The sequence below is a fragment of the Entelurus aequoreus genome, linkage group LG01 (genome assembly GCF_033978785.1).
Source record: "Entelurus aequoreus isolate RoL-2023_Sb linkage group LG01, RoL_Eaeq_v1.1, whole genome shotgun sequence".
Lineage (NCBI taxonomy): Eukaryota > Metazoa > Chordata > Actinopteri > Syngnathiformes > Syngnathidae > Entelurus > Entelurus aequoreus.
This window is the reverse complement of record NC_084731.1, coordinates 75,723,376-75,738,375: the sequence shown is the minus strand read 5'-3', so window position 1 is coordinate 75,738,375 and position 15,000 is coordinate 75,723,376. Positions and strand designations below refer to the sequence as shown.

At 38.4% G+C, this 15,000-nt stretch overlaps 1 protein-coding gene across 2 annotated transcripts in view; it reads left to right on the top strand.

Moving 5' to 3' along the window:
• The window catches only part of LOC133657289 (voltage-dependent L-type calcium channel subunit alpha-1D-like), a 59,347-nt gene that overhangs the window by 31,018 nt on the left and 13,329 nt on the right, over positions 1 to 15,000 (top strand). For both annotated transcript variants that reach the window (XM_062058443.1, XM_062058435.1), the window contains exons 15-28: positions 24 to 249; positions 325 to 532; positions 601 to 721; positions 3,906 to 3,981; positions 4,050 to 4,098; positions 4,157 to 4,217; positions 4,289 to 4,391; positions 4,480 to 4,609; positions 10,866 to 10,925; positions 10,990 to 11,096; positions 11,330 to 11,417; positions 11,503 to 11,610; positions 11,684 to 11,736; positions 11,812 to 11,958. In XM_062058443.1, the coding sequence (XP_061914427.1) occupies positions 24 to 249; positions 325 to 532; positions 601 to 721; positions 3,906 to 3,981; positions 4,050 to 4,098; positions 4,157 to 4,217; positions 4,289 to 4,391; positions 4,480 to 4,609; positions 10,866 to 10,925; positions 10,990 to 11,096; positions 11,330 to 11,417; positions 11,503 to 11,610; positions 11,684 to 11,736; positions 11,812 to 11,958 (1,537 nt within the window). The remainder of the gene's footprint in view (positions 1 to 23; positions 250 to 324; positions 533 to 600; positions 722 to 3,905; positions 3,982 to 4,049; positions 4,099 to 4,156; positions 4,218 to 4,288; positions 4,392 to 4,479; positions 4,610 to 10,865; positions 10,926 to 10,989; positions 11,097 to 11,329; positions 11,418 to 11,502; positions 11,611 to 11,683; positions 11,737 to 11,811; positions 11,959 to 15,000) is intronic.

Genomic DNA, 15,000 nt, shown 5'->3' with positions numbered 1-15,000 from the left:
GCGTGTGTGTGTGTGTGGTGCAGACATCGCCAACAAGGTGCTGCTGTCGCTGTTCACGGTGGAGATGCTGCTGAAGATGTACAGCCTGGGCCTGGCGCATTATTTCGTGGCCTTCTTCAACCGCTTTGACTGCTTCGTGGTGTGCGGCGGCATCGTGGAGACCATCTTGGTGGAGCTGGACATCATGCCGCCGCTGGGGATCTCCGTGCTACGCTGCGTCCGCCTGCTGCGCATCTTCAAAGTCACGCGGTGAGAAGTTGCATTAGTGCAGGCTCCTCACAGCCCCGTCACCCCCTGACCGCCGCCTCTCTTCCATCTGCGCAGCCATTGGACGGCCCTGTCCAACCTGGTGGCGTCGCTGCTCAACTCCATGAAGTCTATCGCCTCGCTGCTGCTCCTCCTCTTCCTCTTCCTCATCATCTTCGCGCTGCTGGGCATGCAGCTCTTTGGCGGGAAGTTCAACTTCGACGAGACGCAGACCAAACGTAGCACCTTTGACGCCTTCCCGCAGGCGCTGCTCACCTGCTTCCAGGTAAGTCCACTTTTCTCGGGGGGGACGTCAAGAGGCGGGATTTGATGATCGACGGCGAGTGTGTGCAGATTCTGACCGGCGAGGATTGGAACGTGGTGATGTACGACGGCATCATGGCGTACGGCGGCCCCGTCTTTCCCGGGATGATCGTCTGTATTTACTTTGTCATCCTCTTCATTTGCGGAAATTGTATCCTTCCTGTGTCGCCGTGCGTGTAACAGCACACTTTTTCTAATCCAAGGTGGACCAAGAAGAGAACCATAAGGAACACCTCGAACATTAGCCACAAGCTGGTTAGCTAAGAGGGTAATTATTTTGTTTGCTGTTTAGTGCTAAATCTTTTTATTACGGGGGTGAATCGTTGGGCACCTAAAAATTCGATCTGATTCATTCCGATTCCTTTGTTGGAATATTCGATTCAGAATCGATTCTCGAGTCAAACCGATTCTCGCAATGCATTATTTGGTATAAGAAATTACTTTTTAAAAATGTATTGTTATAATTTAAAAAAATAAATAAATAAAAATTTACAAATGTAATTATATATATATATATATATATATATTTATATATATATATATATATATATATATATATATATATATATATATATATATATATATATATATATATATATATATATATAATTTTAATTTATTTATTATTTTTTTTCTTATTATAAGAATACTTTTTTTAAAAAAGTTAATAAATGTTTTGTTTTTTATCGATTTTTTTTTTTTAATTATGAATTGATTTTGAATCAGCATGAATAAAAATCAGGATTCAGATGTAATTCAAATTGATTTTTATAAACATTTTTCAATTTAAAACTTTTTTTTTTGCGGTTTTGAATCAAGATTAATAAGAATCGCGATGTAAATGTGAATCTTTTTTTTTAATTGATTCTTATAAACAAAATTTTATTTTTTTCAGCAATTGAAATTTTTTTTCATCTATTTTGAATCAAGTTGAATAAGAATCATGATTCAGATGTGACTTGTTTTTTTAATTGATTCTTATAAACAACATTTAAAAAAAAAAATTATACATTTTTTTTTTTAAATTACAAAAACGTTTTTAATCGATTTTTAAAAAATGTAATCCATTTTGATTCAAGATTAATAAGAATAATGATTCAGATGTAAAACGATTAAAAAAAATGTGATTCTTATAAACAAACATTTTTTAAATATTTTTTAAATCGATCTTTTAAAATGGGCAACACAGTGTCACAGGGGTTATTGTATGTGCCTCACAATACGAAGTTCCTGGGTTCGATCCCCGGTCTCGGGGTCTTTCCATGTGGAGTTTGCATGTTCTCCCCGTGGCTGCGTGGGTTCCGGCTTCCTCCCACTTTCAAAGACATGCACCTGGGGATAGGTTGATTGGCAACACTAAATTGACCCTAGTGTGTGAACGTGAGTGTGAATGTTGTCTGTCTATCTGTGTTGGCCCTGTGAGGAGGTGGCGACTTGTCCAGGGTGTACACCGCCTTCCGCCTGAATGCAGCTGTGATAGGCTCCAGCACCCCCTGGACTCCGAAAGGGACAAGCGGTAGAAAATTGATGGATGGAACTTTTAAAAGTTGTATCGATTTTGAATCAAGATGAATAAGAATCTCAATTCAGATGTGAATCAATTTTTTTTAAATAGATTATTATAAACAAACCATTTTTAATACATTTTTATCAAATTTTTAACATTGTAATCAATTTTGAATCAAGATGAATAAGAATCGCGATTCAGATGTACATCAATTTTTTTTTTTTATGTTTCACTTAATTGAATCAGTGTTTTTTTAATAGATTTTTCTAAACCAAAAAAACATTGTTTTAATAGATTTTAACAAACAAAAGGTAGAACATGATTTGATGGATTTTGTATTAAGATGAATAGGAATTGCGATTCTGATGTGAATCAATTTTTTCAAAAAAAAAATGTTTCAACAAAAAATAAACATATTTCTTTAATCGATTTTTTAAATTTATGAATCGATTTTGGTACGGGATGAATAACAATCGTAATTCAGATGTGAATCCATTTTTTAAAAATGTATTCTTATAAAAAAAAATTTTTAAATAGATTTATCGACTTTTTAAATTATGAATCGATTTTGAATTGGGGTGAATAAGAATCGCAATTCAGATGTGAATCCATCCATCCATGCATTTTCTACCGCTTGTCCCTTTTGGGGTCGCGGGGGTGCTGGAGCCTATCTCAGCTGCATTCGGGCGGAAGGCGGGGTACACCCTGGACAAGTTCAGATGTGAATCAATTTTTTTTAAATAGATTCTAATAAACAAAACATTTTCAATACATTTTTAATCAACTTTTAAACATTTTAATACATTTTGAATCAAGAGGAATAAGAATCGCGATTCAGATGTACATTAAACATTTTTTTAATGATTCACTTAATTGAATCAGTGTTTTTTTAAATTTAATTTAAATTTTTCTTAACAAAAACAATTGTTTTAATAGATTTTTACAAACAAAAGGTAGAAAATGGATTGATGGATTTAGTATTAAGATGAATAAGAATCGCTATTCAGATGTGAATCCATTTATTAAAAATAGATTCTTATATACAAAACATTTTTTATAAATTTTTTACATTTGAATCGAGAGGAATAAGAATCGCGATTCAGATGTAAATCGATTTTTAATCGTTTTTTAAAATTTGAATCGATTTTTTTATTTACCTAATTGAATCAGTTTTTTTAATAGATTTTTATAAACAAAAAAAATAGATTTGAAAAAAGAAGTAGGAAATGGATGGATGGATTTTGTATAAGAATCGCTATTCAGATGTGAATCGATTTTAAAAAAATTTATTCTTATAAACAAAAACAAAAAACCTTTTTTTAAAAATTTGAATTGATTTTGAATCAAGATAAATAAGAATCGCGATTCAGATGTAAACTTTTTTTTTTTTTTTTAAATGATTCACTTAATTTAATCTTTCTTCATTTTTTTATTTTTTTCCCCCAAACAGAGTAATTTTTTTTCGATAGATTTAAAAAAACAAGAGGTAGAGAATGGATGGATGGATTTTGTATTAAGATGAATAAGAATTGCGATTCAGATGTATGAACAAAAAATAAACATATTTCTTTAATCGATTTTTTAAAATTATGAATCGATTTTGAATCGGGATGAATAACAATCGTAATTCAAATGTGAATCATCCATCCATCCATTTTCTACCCTTGTCCCATCAATTAAAAAAAAAAGGATATTCTTATAAAAAGAATAAAAACAATTTAATCGACTTTTTAAATTATGAATTGATTTTGAATCGGGATGAATAAGAATTGCGTTTCGGGTGTGAAATAATTTTTTTGGCGCAGCGCTACTTCTTAACGTGGCTCAGACATCTTGCTCAACGTCTTCTTGGCCATCGCCGTGGACAACTTGGCGGGAGGGGACGGAGACGACAAGAAAAAAGAGTGAGTGTCGACACAGACAAGCAAAAGGTCAAAGGTCAGGGCACGGCCTCATTGTGTTTGCCGTGCAGGGAGAAGACGCAGGGGGCGGAGGAGGAGACAGAGGAGGAGCAAGTAAAGGTGAGGACGATGATGAAGATGGCGAGTGTCATGTCGCTCCTTGACATTGCGTCCGCAGGTGGACATCGACGAGGACACGGAGTACGAGGAAGAAGAGGAACTTCCGGAGGGCGAAGACGGTGAGATGATGTCATACAGTGGGGATGATGGCGGCGGCCATATTTTCTGACCTCACAATGGCCCCCAACAGACGGCGGCGTCCAGCTGAAGATGGCCGACCTGGCCCTGCCCAAAGAGAAAGTCACGCCCATCCCCGAAGGCAGTGCCTTCTTCTGCCTCAGCAAGACCAACCCGTGAGTTTTGCCACGCACCCCGCAGACACTTGCTGCTGGCTGTACGCCGTTTTGACGTCAACATGTGTGTGTGTGTGTGTGTCTCCAGAATCCGCGTGGGGTGTCACATTCTCATCCACCATCATATTTTCACCAACCTCATCCTCGTCTTCATCATCCTCAGCTCGTGCTCATTGGCCGCTGAGGATCCCATCAGAGCGCACTCCTTCCGGAACAACGTAAGTCCGCGCACACGCACACACAGGTGCATTCTGGGAACAACAAAAATGGCGGCGAAAGACTGATACTAAACTGGCTTGGTGGAGGGAGGCGGAGCTTGAGCAGATTATTCCAGAAGTGGGTCAGTGCCCTGACGAGAAAAATCACCAGTCTGAACGCGCACGCACACGGCGAGCAGCAGCTGTGCTCACGCAACGCCGAGCAATCCCGGACACGCACGCGCGCACAGATGTTGGTTGTGTAGTGCACGTGTGTGACACACACACACACACACACACACACACACGCACACATACACTTCACTAATGATGCCTCAACTTAAAGGAGTTTGTTTCGTACTTGGTCAGCCAAGTGACTGGCGGACATGTGTGTCAAATGTCACCTGCTTGATTCCGTCTCAATCAGGATTACAATTAGTGTCTGATCGCTGTGCTGTAGCGTACGTATGATCAGGGGCGTCCCCATTTGATATCGATTTCAGATATTGGTCCGATATGGAGAAGAAAAAAAACAAGTATGGGATGATATGGGCATGTAAAATGTCCGATAGCAGCAGTCCTGCAAAACATTCATGCCCTGTAAAATTTGGGCTGACTTCTTCACAGTATTTACATTTTTTTAAATCCTGTTTTCGTGGGTTTTGTGAGCTGGATGCCCAAATGATATACAAATAAACAACTAAATACTTGAAATCGTTTAAGGTGTGGGCCCTGAATCTATATTCTATGGAAGTGTAACGTTATGAATGGAATTATGGAAATAATTTTTTTTTTCCATGATATTACATTTTTTGGGAAAATTAGTGTATCTTTTTTGTTTTGTTTTTTGTTTTATAAAGACAAAGCTTTGTGTCATTATTATTGGCTGATTTCAACATTTTGGCTTTTTTTCATAGTATTTTGCTGTTTTCCCAACTTTTCTCTTGTGTTCTTTGTTTTGTTTTTTGTAATGTAAAATTGTAAAATTTTCGTCTCGTATTGACTATTGCAATTGTCTTTTCCCTCTTTTCAACAAGTCAACGCTAAAAAGACTTCAGACTGTACAAAATGCGGCTGCCAGACTTTTGACCGGTGCACCCAGAACAGCCCATATCACCCCCGTTTTATCCAGTCTTCATTGGCTTCCAGTTAAATTCCGCAGTGAGTTTAAGATTTTAGTCCTGACATTCTGTGCATTGCTTGGCCGGGCCCCTCAGTACATCACTGACTTGCTATGCCGCTACTCTTCAGGGCGCAGCCTCTAGGCCAGGGTGTTCTAAAGATCCCAAAAACTCGTTTTAAAACCCGTGGAGACCTGGCATTCCAGGCTATAGCTCCCAGACTCTGGAACAACTTCCACCAGTCCCTCCGTAATCTTGACTGTGTTGAAACTTTTAAGAAACATTTGAAAACTTATCTTTTTAGTAAAGCTTTTAGTTAATGCACCTTTTAACTATCAATTTTAATCCACTTTGTATCCTTTTTATGATGTTGACCCTGTTGTTTTAATTGTATTGTTGTTTTACTTCACCTATGTTTTGTACAGCGCTTTGTGAGTTTATCTGTGAAAAGCGCTTTATAAATAAAATTGACTTACTTACTTACTTACTAATGTGCCAAGGGCTAATAACAAACGAGTCACAGGCAACAGAGGGCCCCTTAACTGTTTATGGCCACTATAGTCTCAGTACCATAGTATATTTGTTCATCCTATGGTCACATATGGGACGCGAGTCATATGCTTGTCAGCTTCTCAGCGTCGGAAGTAGTAAAATCAGCTGTTCACCTGACAGGTTTTTTCTCTTTGATAAAAATGGATATCAACAGTAAAGTCCTTTAGCCGCCGCCTTGTTTTATCATATATTGCTGCCTTTGCATAAGTCAATGTTTAGTTTAGTATTCACAATAAATCAACACAAAATCCATACTTTGGAGCAATGTTCACAGACTCTATTGTTAGTTCCCCTCGCACGATGATGATCATGGTTAAGGGAAGAGTTTTTTGATGTTGGATGCTATATCATGGAGCTGCAACAATGCGGGTGTAGTGGGTGGCCGTGCTCGGAGGGTTGGGGCCGCGGTGTCGAGAGCCACGGGATGAGAGGCTGAAGAGAGAGAGGCGAGGCGTGCGGGCGTGCTCAGAGGTTAAAATGGTTGCCTGATTGCGGGTCTGTTTGTCACGTGCTGATGTCATATTATTACTTTTTTTTTTCTAATATCTTCGCGATCGACCGATAGGGTCCCAAAGATCAACTGGCAGATCGCGATCGATAGGTTGGCGACTTCTGTTGTAGGCTAAAGGCTACTGGAAGATAGCAGCTTTTTTCTTTAAAAAATGTTACGTTAAAAGACAAGATATTGTATACATTTGTGATTGCAATAAAGTAATAAAAAAAGATTTACGCAGCCTTTTTTAATTTAATCAATTATATTGCCTTCTCTCGTGATACAAACCTATAAATGATCCCTTCCTGGGTCAAACTGGCACAATAATATGAGCTTTACAAAACATGTAAAAGGTCCTGCATGTCATAAATGCGTAAAAATAGCCTAACCACTAGTAAGGTTGACAGGTAAAAACAATAAAACATTCACTGTCCTATCCAGAGGTGTCCCGATCTGCTATTTATATTAAATATCGCTACGATTTTACCAAACAAACAAGCAACAGGGTGATATCGCCTTGTGTGTAAAATATGCCATACAGGCAGTCCTGCAGCGTTTTTATGCGTGCAAATCTGGACAGCCAGTTAACCTGTAAATGTTCTCCAATAAGCACACAAGGTTGGTATTTTCCTCTCTTTGAGTCAAGTCCTTTACAAAACATTTTGTGTTGGTTGGATTTAAAAAAAAAATTGCATCCTTATTAAGGAAAGGTTGTTTGCATTGGGTCGTATAAGTAAATTCTGCACACTGTTCCATTCAGAGCATAATTAAAGGTCATTGACCGGAATTTCTCATATTTACCACTTGATGGCGATAGAGTAGCATCAAAGGCAGTCTTAAAATGAATGAAATCCCCTTGCGGGCAAGATTCCTTACTTAACGTATGATGTTCTGTGGGCCAAATTGAAGATGTCTGTGGGCTGCATTTGGTCCGCAGAACATAGTTTGGACACCCCTGACGTAACCTCTTTGGCAAAGTCAGCAACTATATAAGCGTCCTTTTTTTAATCATGGTTGTACGGAGCCCCTAAAGGGACATGGGAATTTTTTTTTTTTTAGACATGTATCTCGTGGCCACGAGAAAGTATCTCGTGGCCACGAGAAACTTTCTCGTGGCCACGAGAAACTTTTTATAAAAAAAAATAAAAAAAATAAATATATATTTATTTTTTTATTTTTTTATTTTTTTTATATAAAAAGTTTCTCGTGGCCACGAGAAACTTTCTCGTGCGCACGAGAAAGCATTGGATGCGTGCTGATGGTTTGATGTGTGTTAAAATGGCAGTTTAGGAGTTAATATGGCTGTATTTCCAATTAGGACTTTCCCCCATGTGTGTTGTGGCAAAATGTGAATGCTTGATTAGTAGGTGTGAGACAAACACTTTATCTTCCTGGTTATTGTAACGCTACGTGTTTGACATTATTTAAGACTTTATCATGCCCGGGAAAGGACAGTTTTCCTCTTCTGTGGCTGTGGGGGGGTGGGCGTGGCTTGCGGACCTGCAGCGAAGCGGAGTGTGTCAGTTAGTCCGATGTTGATGTGATCAAACTTCTTTCTTGCTTGGAAAATACACACACAATTGTAACTGTTATTTCTTCCTGCAAATACTAAATATGTACAACGTGTTTGGATGTATTCATTTATGTAAAATTGTCATTAAATGTAATATTGCCTGAAAAAAGTGATTCGACGTACGTAATATTTTGATATTTACACATCGCATATTTACACACGCGCATCTGACTAGAATACCCTTATGTGCATTACATATATCAACATCAACTACCTACTGTACTGTTTACTTGTTGAAATACCCTTTTTAGAACAAATATCTACCCACATAATTTATATGTGTATATATAATATATATATATATATGTGTATGTATGTATGTGTATATATATATATATATATGTATGTATGTATGTGTATCTATATATATATATATATATATATATATATATATATATATATATATATATATATATATATATATATATATATATATATATATATATATATATGTGTATGTATATATATATATATATATATATATATATATATATATATATATATATATATATATATATATATATACAGGTATATATATATATATATATGTACATATATATGTGTGTGTGTATCTATCTATATATATATATATATATACATACATATTATGTATAAGCATGTATATATATACTCTACCGTTTAAAAGTTTGGGGTCACATTGAAATGTCCTTATTTTTGAAGGAAAAGCACTGTACTTTTCAATGAAGATAACTTTCAACTAGTCTTAACTTTAAAGAAATACACTCTATACATTGCTAATGTGGGAAATGACTATTCTAGCTGCAAATGTCTGGTTTTTGGTGCAATATCTACATAGGTGTATAGAGGCCCATTTCCAGCAACTATCACTCCAGTGTTCTAATGGTACAATGTGTTTGCTCATTGGCTCAGAAGGCTAATTGATGATTAGAAAACCCTTGTGCAATCATGTTCACACATCTGAAAACAGTTTAGCTCGTTACAGAAGCTACAAAACTGACCTTCCTTTGAGCAGATTGAGTTTCTGGAGCATCACATTTGTGGGGTCAATTAAACGCTCAAAATGGCCAGAAAAAGAGAACTTTCATCTGAAACTCGACAGTCTATTCTTGTTCTTAGAAATGAAGGCTATTCTACAAAATTGTTTGGGTGACCCCAAACTTTTGAACGGTAGTGTATATATATATATATATATATATTATATATTACTGTAACTTGTTCTTAAAAATAGTAGTTATTTTGTTTGTCAAATTTAGTGTTTGTGTGTATATATGTATACTGTATATATGTATGTGTGTTTCTTCCTATACAGTATACATGTATATGTGTGTGTGTGCGTGTATATACTGTGTATGTATATATATATATATATGTATATATATATATATATATATATATATATATATATATATATATATATATATATATATATATATATATATATATTTATATATTATATATACACATATAAATTATATGGGTAGATATTTGCTCTAAAAAGGGTATTTCAACAAGTAAACAGTACAGTAGGTAGTTGATGTTGATATATGTAATGCACATAAGGGTATTCTGGTCAGATGCGCGTGTGTCAATATGCGATGTGTAAATATCAAAATATTACGTACGTCGAATCACTTTTTGTCAGGCAATATTACATTTAATGACAATTTTACATAAATGAATACATCCAAACACGTTGTATATATTTATTATTTGCAGGAAGAAATAACAGTTACAATTGTGTGTGTATCTTCCAAGCAAGAAAGAAGTTTGATCACATCAACATCGGACTAACTGACACACTCTGCTTCACTGCAGGTCCGCAAGCCACGCCCACCCCCCACAGCCACAGAAGAGGAAAACTGTCCTTTCCCGGGCATGATAAAGTCTTAAATAATGTCAAACACGTAGCGTTACAATAACCAGGAAGATAAAGTGTTTGTCTCACACCTACTAATCAAGCATTCACATTTTGCCACAACACACATGGGGGAAAGTCCTAATTGGAAATACAGCCATATTAACTCCTAAACTGCCATTTTAACACACACCAAACCATCAGCACGCATCCAATGCTTTCTCGTGGCCACGAGAAAGTATCTCGTGGCCACGAGATACATGTCTAAAAAAAAAAAAATTCCCATGTCCCTTTAGGGGCTCCGTATGGTTGCAATTGTGGACGTTTTTATTTCATATTTGAGAGACAATCAAGTGCGCCAATGGCGCCGCCGTGTACTCTCGCAAATATGTAAACAGGATGTGACATAGGGGCCCCACCTCTTCAAAATGGCCGTGCCCGCTTGTACAGGAAGTGATGTCATCAAGATGGCAGCCCCCATAGGGCTTCCAGTGGCACACAAACAAAAGTGTTCGCGCACAAAGGCACGTTTGGCTCCATCTAAAGGTTCGTAAACCGAAACGGTCGTAAATCAAGGTTCCGGCTAATATCGTATCCGATTAATATCGGTATCGGCCAATACTCAAGGCTCCAATAGCGTATGGGAAGTGAAAAAGTTTGGGACACCCCTTACAGCGCTGATGATGTCATGGTGTGTTCAGGTTCTAGGCTACGCCGACTACGCCTTCACCTCCATCTTCACTGTGGAAATCCTGTTGAAGGTAAGGAAAAGATGACTGCCGTCCGTCTTTTACCCGCTAACTTCCCGTCTATCTCTGCGGCCAGATGACGGTCCACGGAGCGTTCCTGCACCAGGGCTCCTTCTGCAGGAACTGGTTCAACTTGCTGGATCTGCTCGTCGTCAGCGTGTCGCTCGTCTCGTTCTTCCTGCAGTCAGTGCTCACCTTCTCACAAAGCTAGCTTGTTATGTAGCAGTTAGAATCACAATATTTCCACTTTTTCCAGGGCATAAGCTTTTTTTTTTTTAGCAAGATTGTGAATTGATTAAAAAAATATGTTGATAGTGCTGCCCCCTGTTGGAAAAAATGCTACAGCACATTGATTAATACTTGTGTGTGTGTGTGTGTGTGTGTGTGTGTGTGTGTGTGTGTGTGTGTGTGCGCAGTTCCAGTGCTATCTCAGTGGTGAAGATCCTGAGGGTCCTCCGTGTGCTCAGACCTTTGAGGGCCATCAACCGAGCCAAAGGCCTCAAGGTAAACAGAGGCGTGTGTGGCTCAAAATGGCCGCCTTTTGTGATATTTGATGCTCACGCCTTGTGTGTGCGTGCACACTCCCCAGCACGTGGTCCAGTGTGTGTTTGTGGCCATCAAAACCATCGGAAACATCATGATCGTCACCACGCTGCTCCAGTTCATGTTTGCCTGCATCGGAGTGCAACTGTTCAAGGTGAGATCTCTATGCAGAAATATGTTCCTACGTTTGGCTGGTCGCTACGATCATCACGCTGTCGTGTGTCCAGGGTAAATTCTATCGCTGCACAGATGAGGCCAAACACACTCCCGAGCAGTGCAAGTATGTCCAACCTTCACTCGTCTGCTCATCAGCATTATGAGGTCGTCTTTAATACGTGTGTGTGTGTGCACGCAGAGGGACCTTTGTGGTGTACAAAGATGGCGACGTCAACCATCCGATGGTGCGAGAGAGAATCTGGCACAACAGTGACTTCAACTTTGACAACGTGCTGATGGGAATGATGGCGCTCTTCACCGTGTCCACCTTTGAGGGCTGGCCTGCGTGAGTATTCTGTGTGTGTTTGTGTGTGTAAATGGATGGGTACCGAATACGCAACTTTTTTGGCACCGACCCAATCCCGCCAGTCCTAAAGTGGACCGATTCATGTACAAACCCCGTTTCCATATGAGTTGGGAAATTGTGTTAGATGTAAATATAAACGGAATACAATGATTTGCAAATCCTTTTCAACCCATATTCAATTGAATGCACTACAAAGACAAGATATTTGATGTTCAAACTCATAAACTTTTTTTTTTTTTTGCAAATGATAATTAACTTAGAATTTCATGGCTGCAACACGTGCCAAAGTAGTTGGGAAAGGGCATTTTCTGTTATGATCCGCTGCCCGGATCATACTTCTCTTTATGTTTTCTTGTCACATGTGTTTTCAGCACCTTGAGTTTCTGTTGCCATGACTGTAGATTGCTCACACCTGCCTCTGGTTAGTGTTCGGGACGCGCACCTGTTGCCCGGGCGCTAATCAGAGGGCTATTTAGTCTATGCGCTGGCCTCACTCTGTCTGGCTTGCTAGTTTGTTTCCATACAACAGTTGACGACGTTCGATTCCTGCTAAATTTCTGCTAGCTCCCACGCTAGCCCATTTAGTTTTTGCCTTTTGTGCTATGTGCACGTCTTTATTTTTTCCCAACTATGATTTGTTGTTAAATAAATAATTTTCCTACCTGCAAGCTGTGTCCGCAGCCCGATCTGCATTCCTGAGAGAACCACATCCGCATCTTTATGCGACCAGGTCGTCACAATTTTCACCACTGTGTTACATGGCCTTTCCTTTTAACAACACTCAGTAAACGTTTGGGAACGGAGGAGACACATTTTTTAAGCTTCTCAGGTGGAATTATTTCCCATTCTTGCTTGATGTACAGCTTAAGTTGTTCAACAGTCCGGGGGTCTCCGTTGTGGTATTTTAGGCTTCATAATGTGCCACACATTTTCAATGGGAGACAGGTCTGGACTACAGGCAGGCCAGTCTAGTACCCGCACTCTTTTACTATGAAGCCACGTTGATGTAACACGTGGCTTGGCATTGTCTTTTTGAAATAAGCTGGGGCGTCCATGGTAACGTTGCTTGGATGGCAACATATGTTGCTCCAAAACCTGTATGTACATTTCAGCATTAATGGCGCCTTCACAGATGTGTAAGTTACCCATGTCTTGGGCACTAATACACCCCCATACCATCACAGATGCTGGCTTTTCAACTTTGCGCCTATAACAATCCGGATGGTTCTTTTCCTCTTTGGTCCGGAGGACACGACGTCCACAGTTTCCAAAAACAACTTGAAATGTGGACTCGTCAGACCACAGAACACTTTTCCACTTTGTATCAGTCCATCTTAGATGAGCTCAGGCCTAGCGAAGCCGATGGCGTTTCTGGGTGTTGTTGATAAACGGTTTTCGCCTTGCATAGGAGAGTTTTAACTTGCACTTACAGATGTTGCGACCAACTGTAGTTACTGACAGTGGGTTTCTGAAGTGTTCCTGAGCCCATGTGGTGATATCCTTTACACACTGATGTTGCTTGTTGATGCAGTACAGCCTGAGGGATCGAAGGTCATGGGCTTAGCTGCTTACCTGCAGTGATTTCTACAGATTCTCTGAACCCTTTGATGATATTACGGACTGTAGATGGTGAAATCCCTAAATTCCTTGGAATAGCTGGTTGAGAAAGGTTTTTCTTAAACTGTTCAACAATTTGCTCACGCATTTGTTGACAAAGTGGTGACCCTCACCCCATCCTTTTTTGTGAATGACTGAGCATTTCATGGAATCTACTTTTATACCCAATCATGGCACCCACCTGTTCCCAATTTGCCTGTTCACCTGTGGGATGTTCCAAATAAGTGTTTGATGAGCATTCCTCAACTTTATCAGTATTTATTGCCACCTTTCCCAACTTCTTTGTCACGTGTTGCTGGCATCAAATTCTAAAGTTAATGATTATTTGCAAAAAAAAAAAAAGTTTATCAGTTTGAACATCAAATATGTTGTCTTTGTAGCATATTCAACTGAATATGGGTTGAAAATGATTTGCAAATCATTGTATTCCGTTTATATTTACATCTAACACAATTTCCCAACTCATATGGAAACGGGGTTTGTAAAATCCAGCGGTGCCATGTTAGAGTACCTGCCTGCGTTACACTTCGCCACTTGGAGATCACTCCAGCAGCACTGAGAGCGGACTCAGTCAAACTACCTCTCGTGCCAACAAAGCAATGCACTCAAAAAATGCTTCGACATCAGTTAAGTAAGGCTTTAGTTGTCCAAAAATGTGCCAGCTTGATGCTAATTTACATTGGCTTTGCTATTGACGTGCTACTGATTAGCAATTTTACCTGGCGATTTAAACACCTCCAAATTTTTTGGAAGAAAACTACAACTACTGCAATTTGCAATCAAACAGCTGGTGCGTGATAAGTACAATACTCACAGTATTAACACTTTGTAGGGCGCAACAAAATACTAGTTTCAGCAAAAACTATACAGACTAGCCAACACACCATAAACTATACACTACTGCCATTTAACGTCTCAGACTTGCAACTGTCATTGCGACTCATTAATGTTATTGTCAGACAAAGTATAACAACTGGACAGAAGTTATCACAATAAGCTAATTTTTAAATGTCTGTGGAGGTTAACTGAATTTTTTGCGTTTGAATTTCGTGAACTGAATTTTTTTTTACATCAAATTATAAACATTTATGAGCAACATTTTTGTTAAAGATAAATATATAAATATAATAATAATGTAAATAGATAATATATCAATATATAATAATAAATATAATAATACAAATTATTAAATGTGTAAAAATTCTGTGGAAAAATAAATTAATTGCAGAAATATTAATTGCTTCAAAACTATAGACCTCCTACCAGTGAATTAAGGCTGAAGCAATCGATCTTGTCTCAGAACCAGCCACTGAGGTGTCAAGTTTGCAGTCACGTGACACGAATATTGTGATAAATAAGACTGTGTTAAATATTTCTGCACTGGATTTTTCCGCACTAATTTTT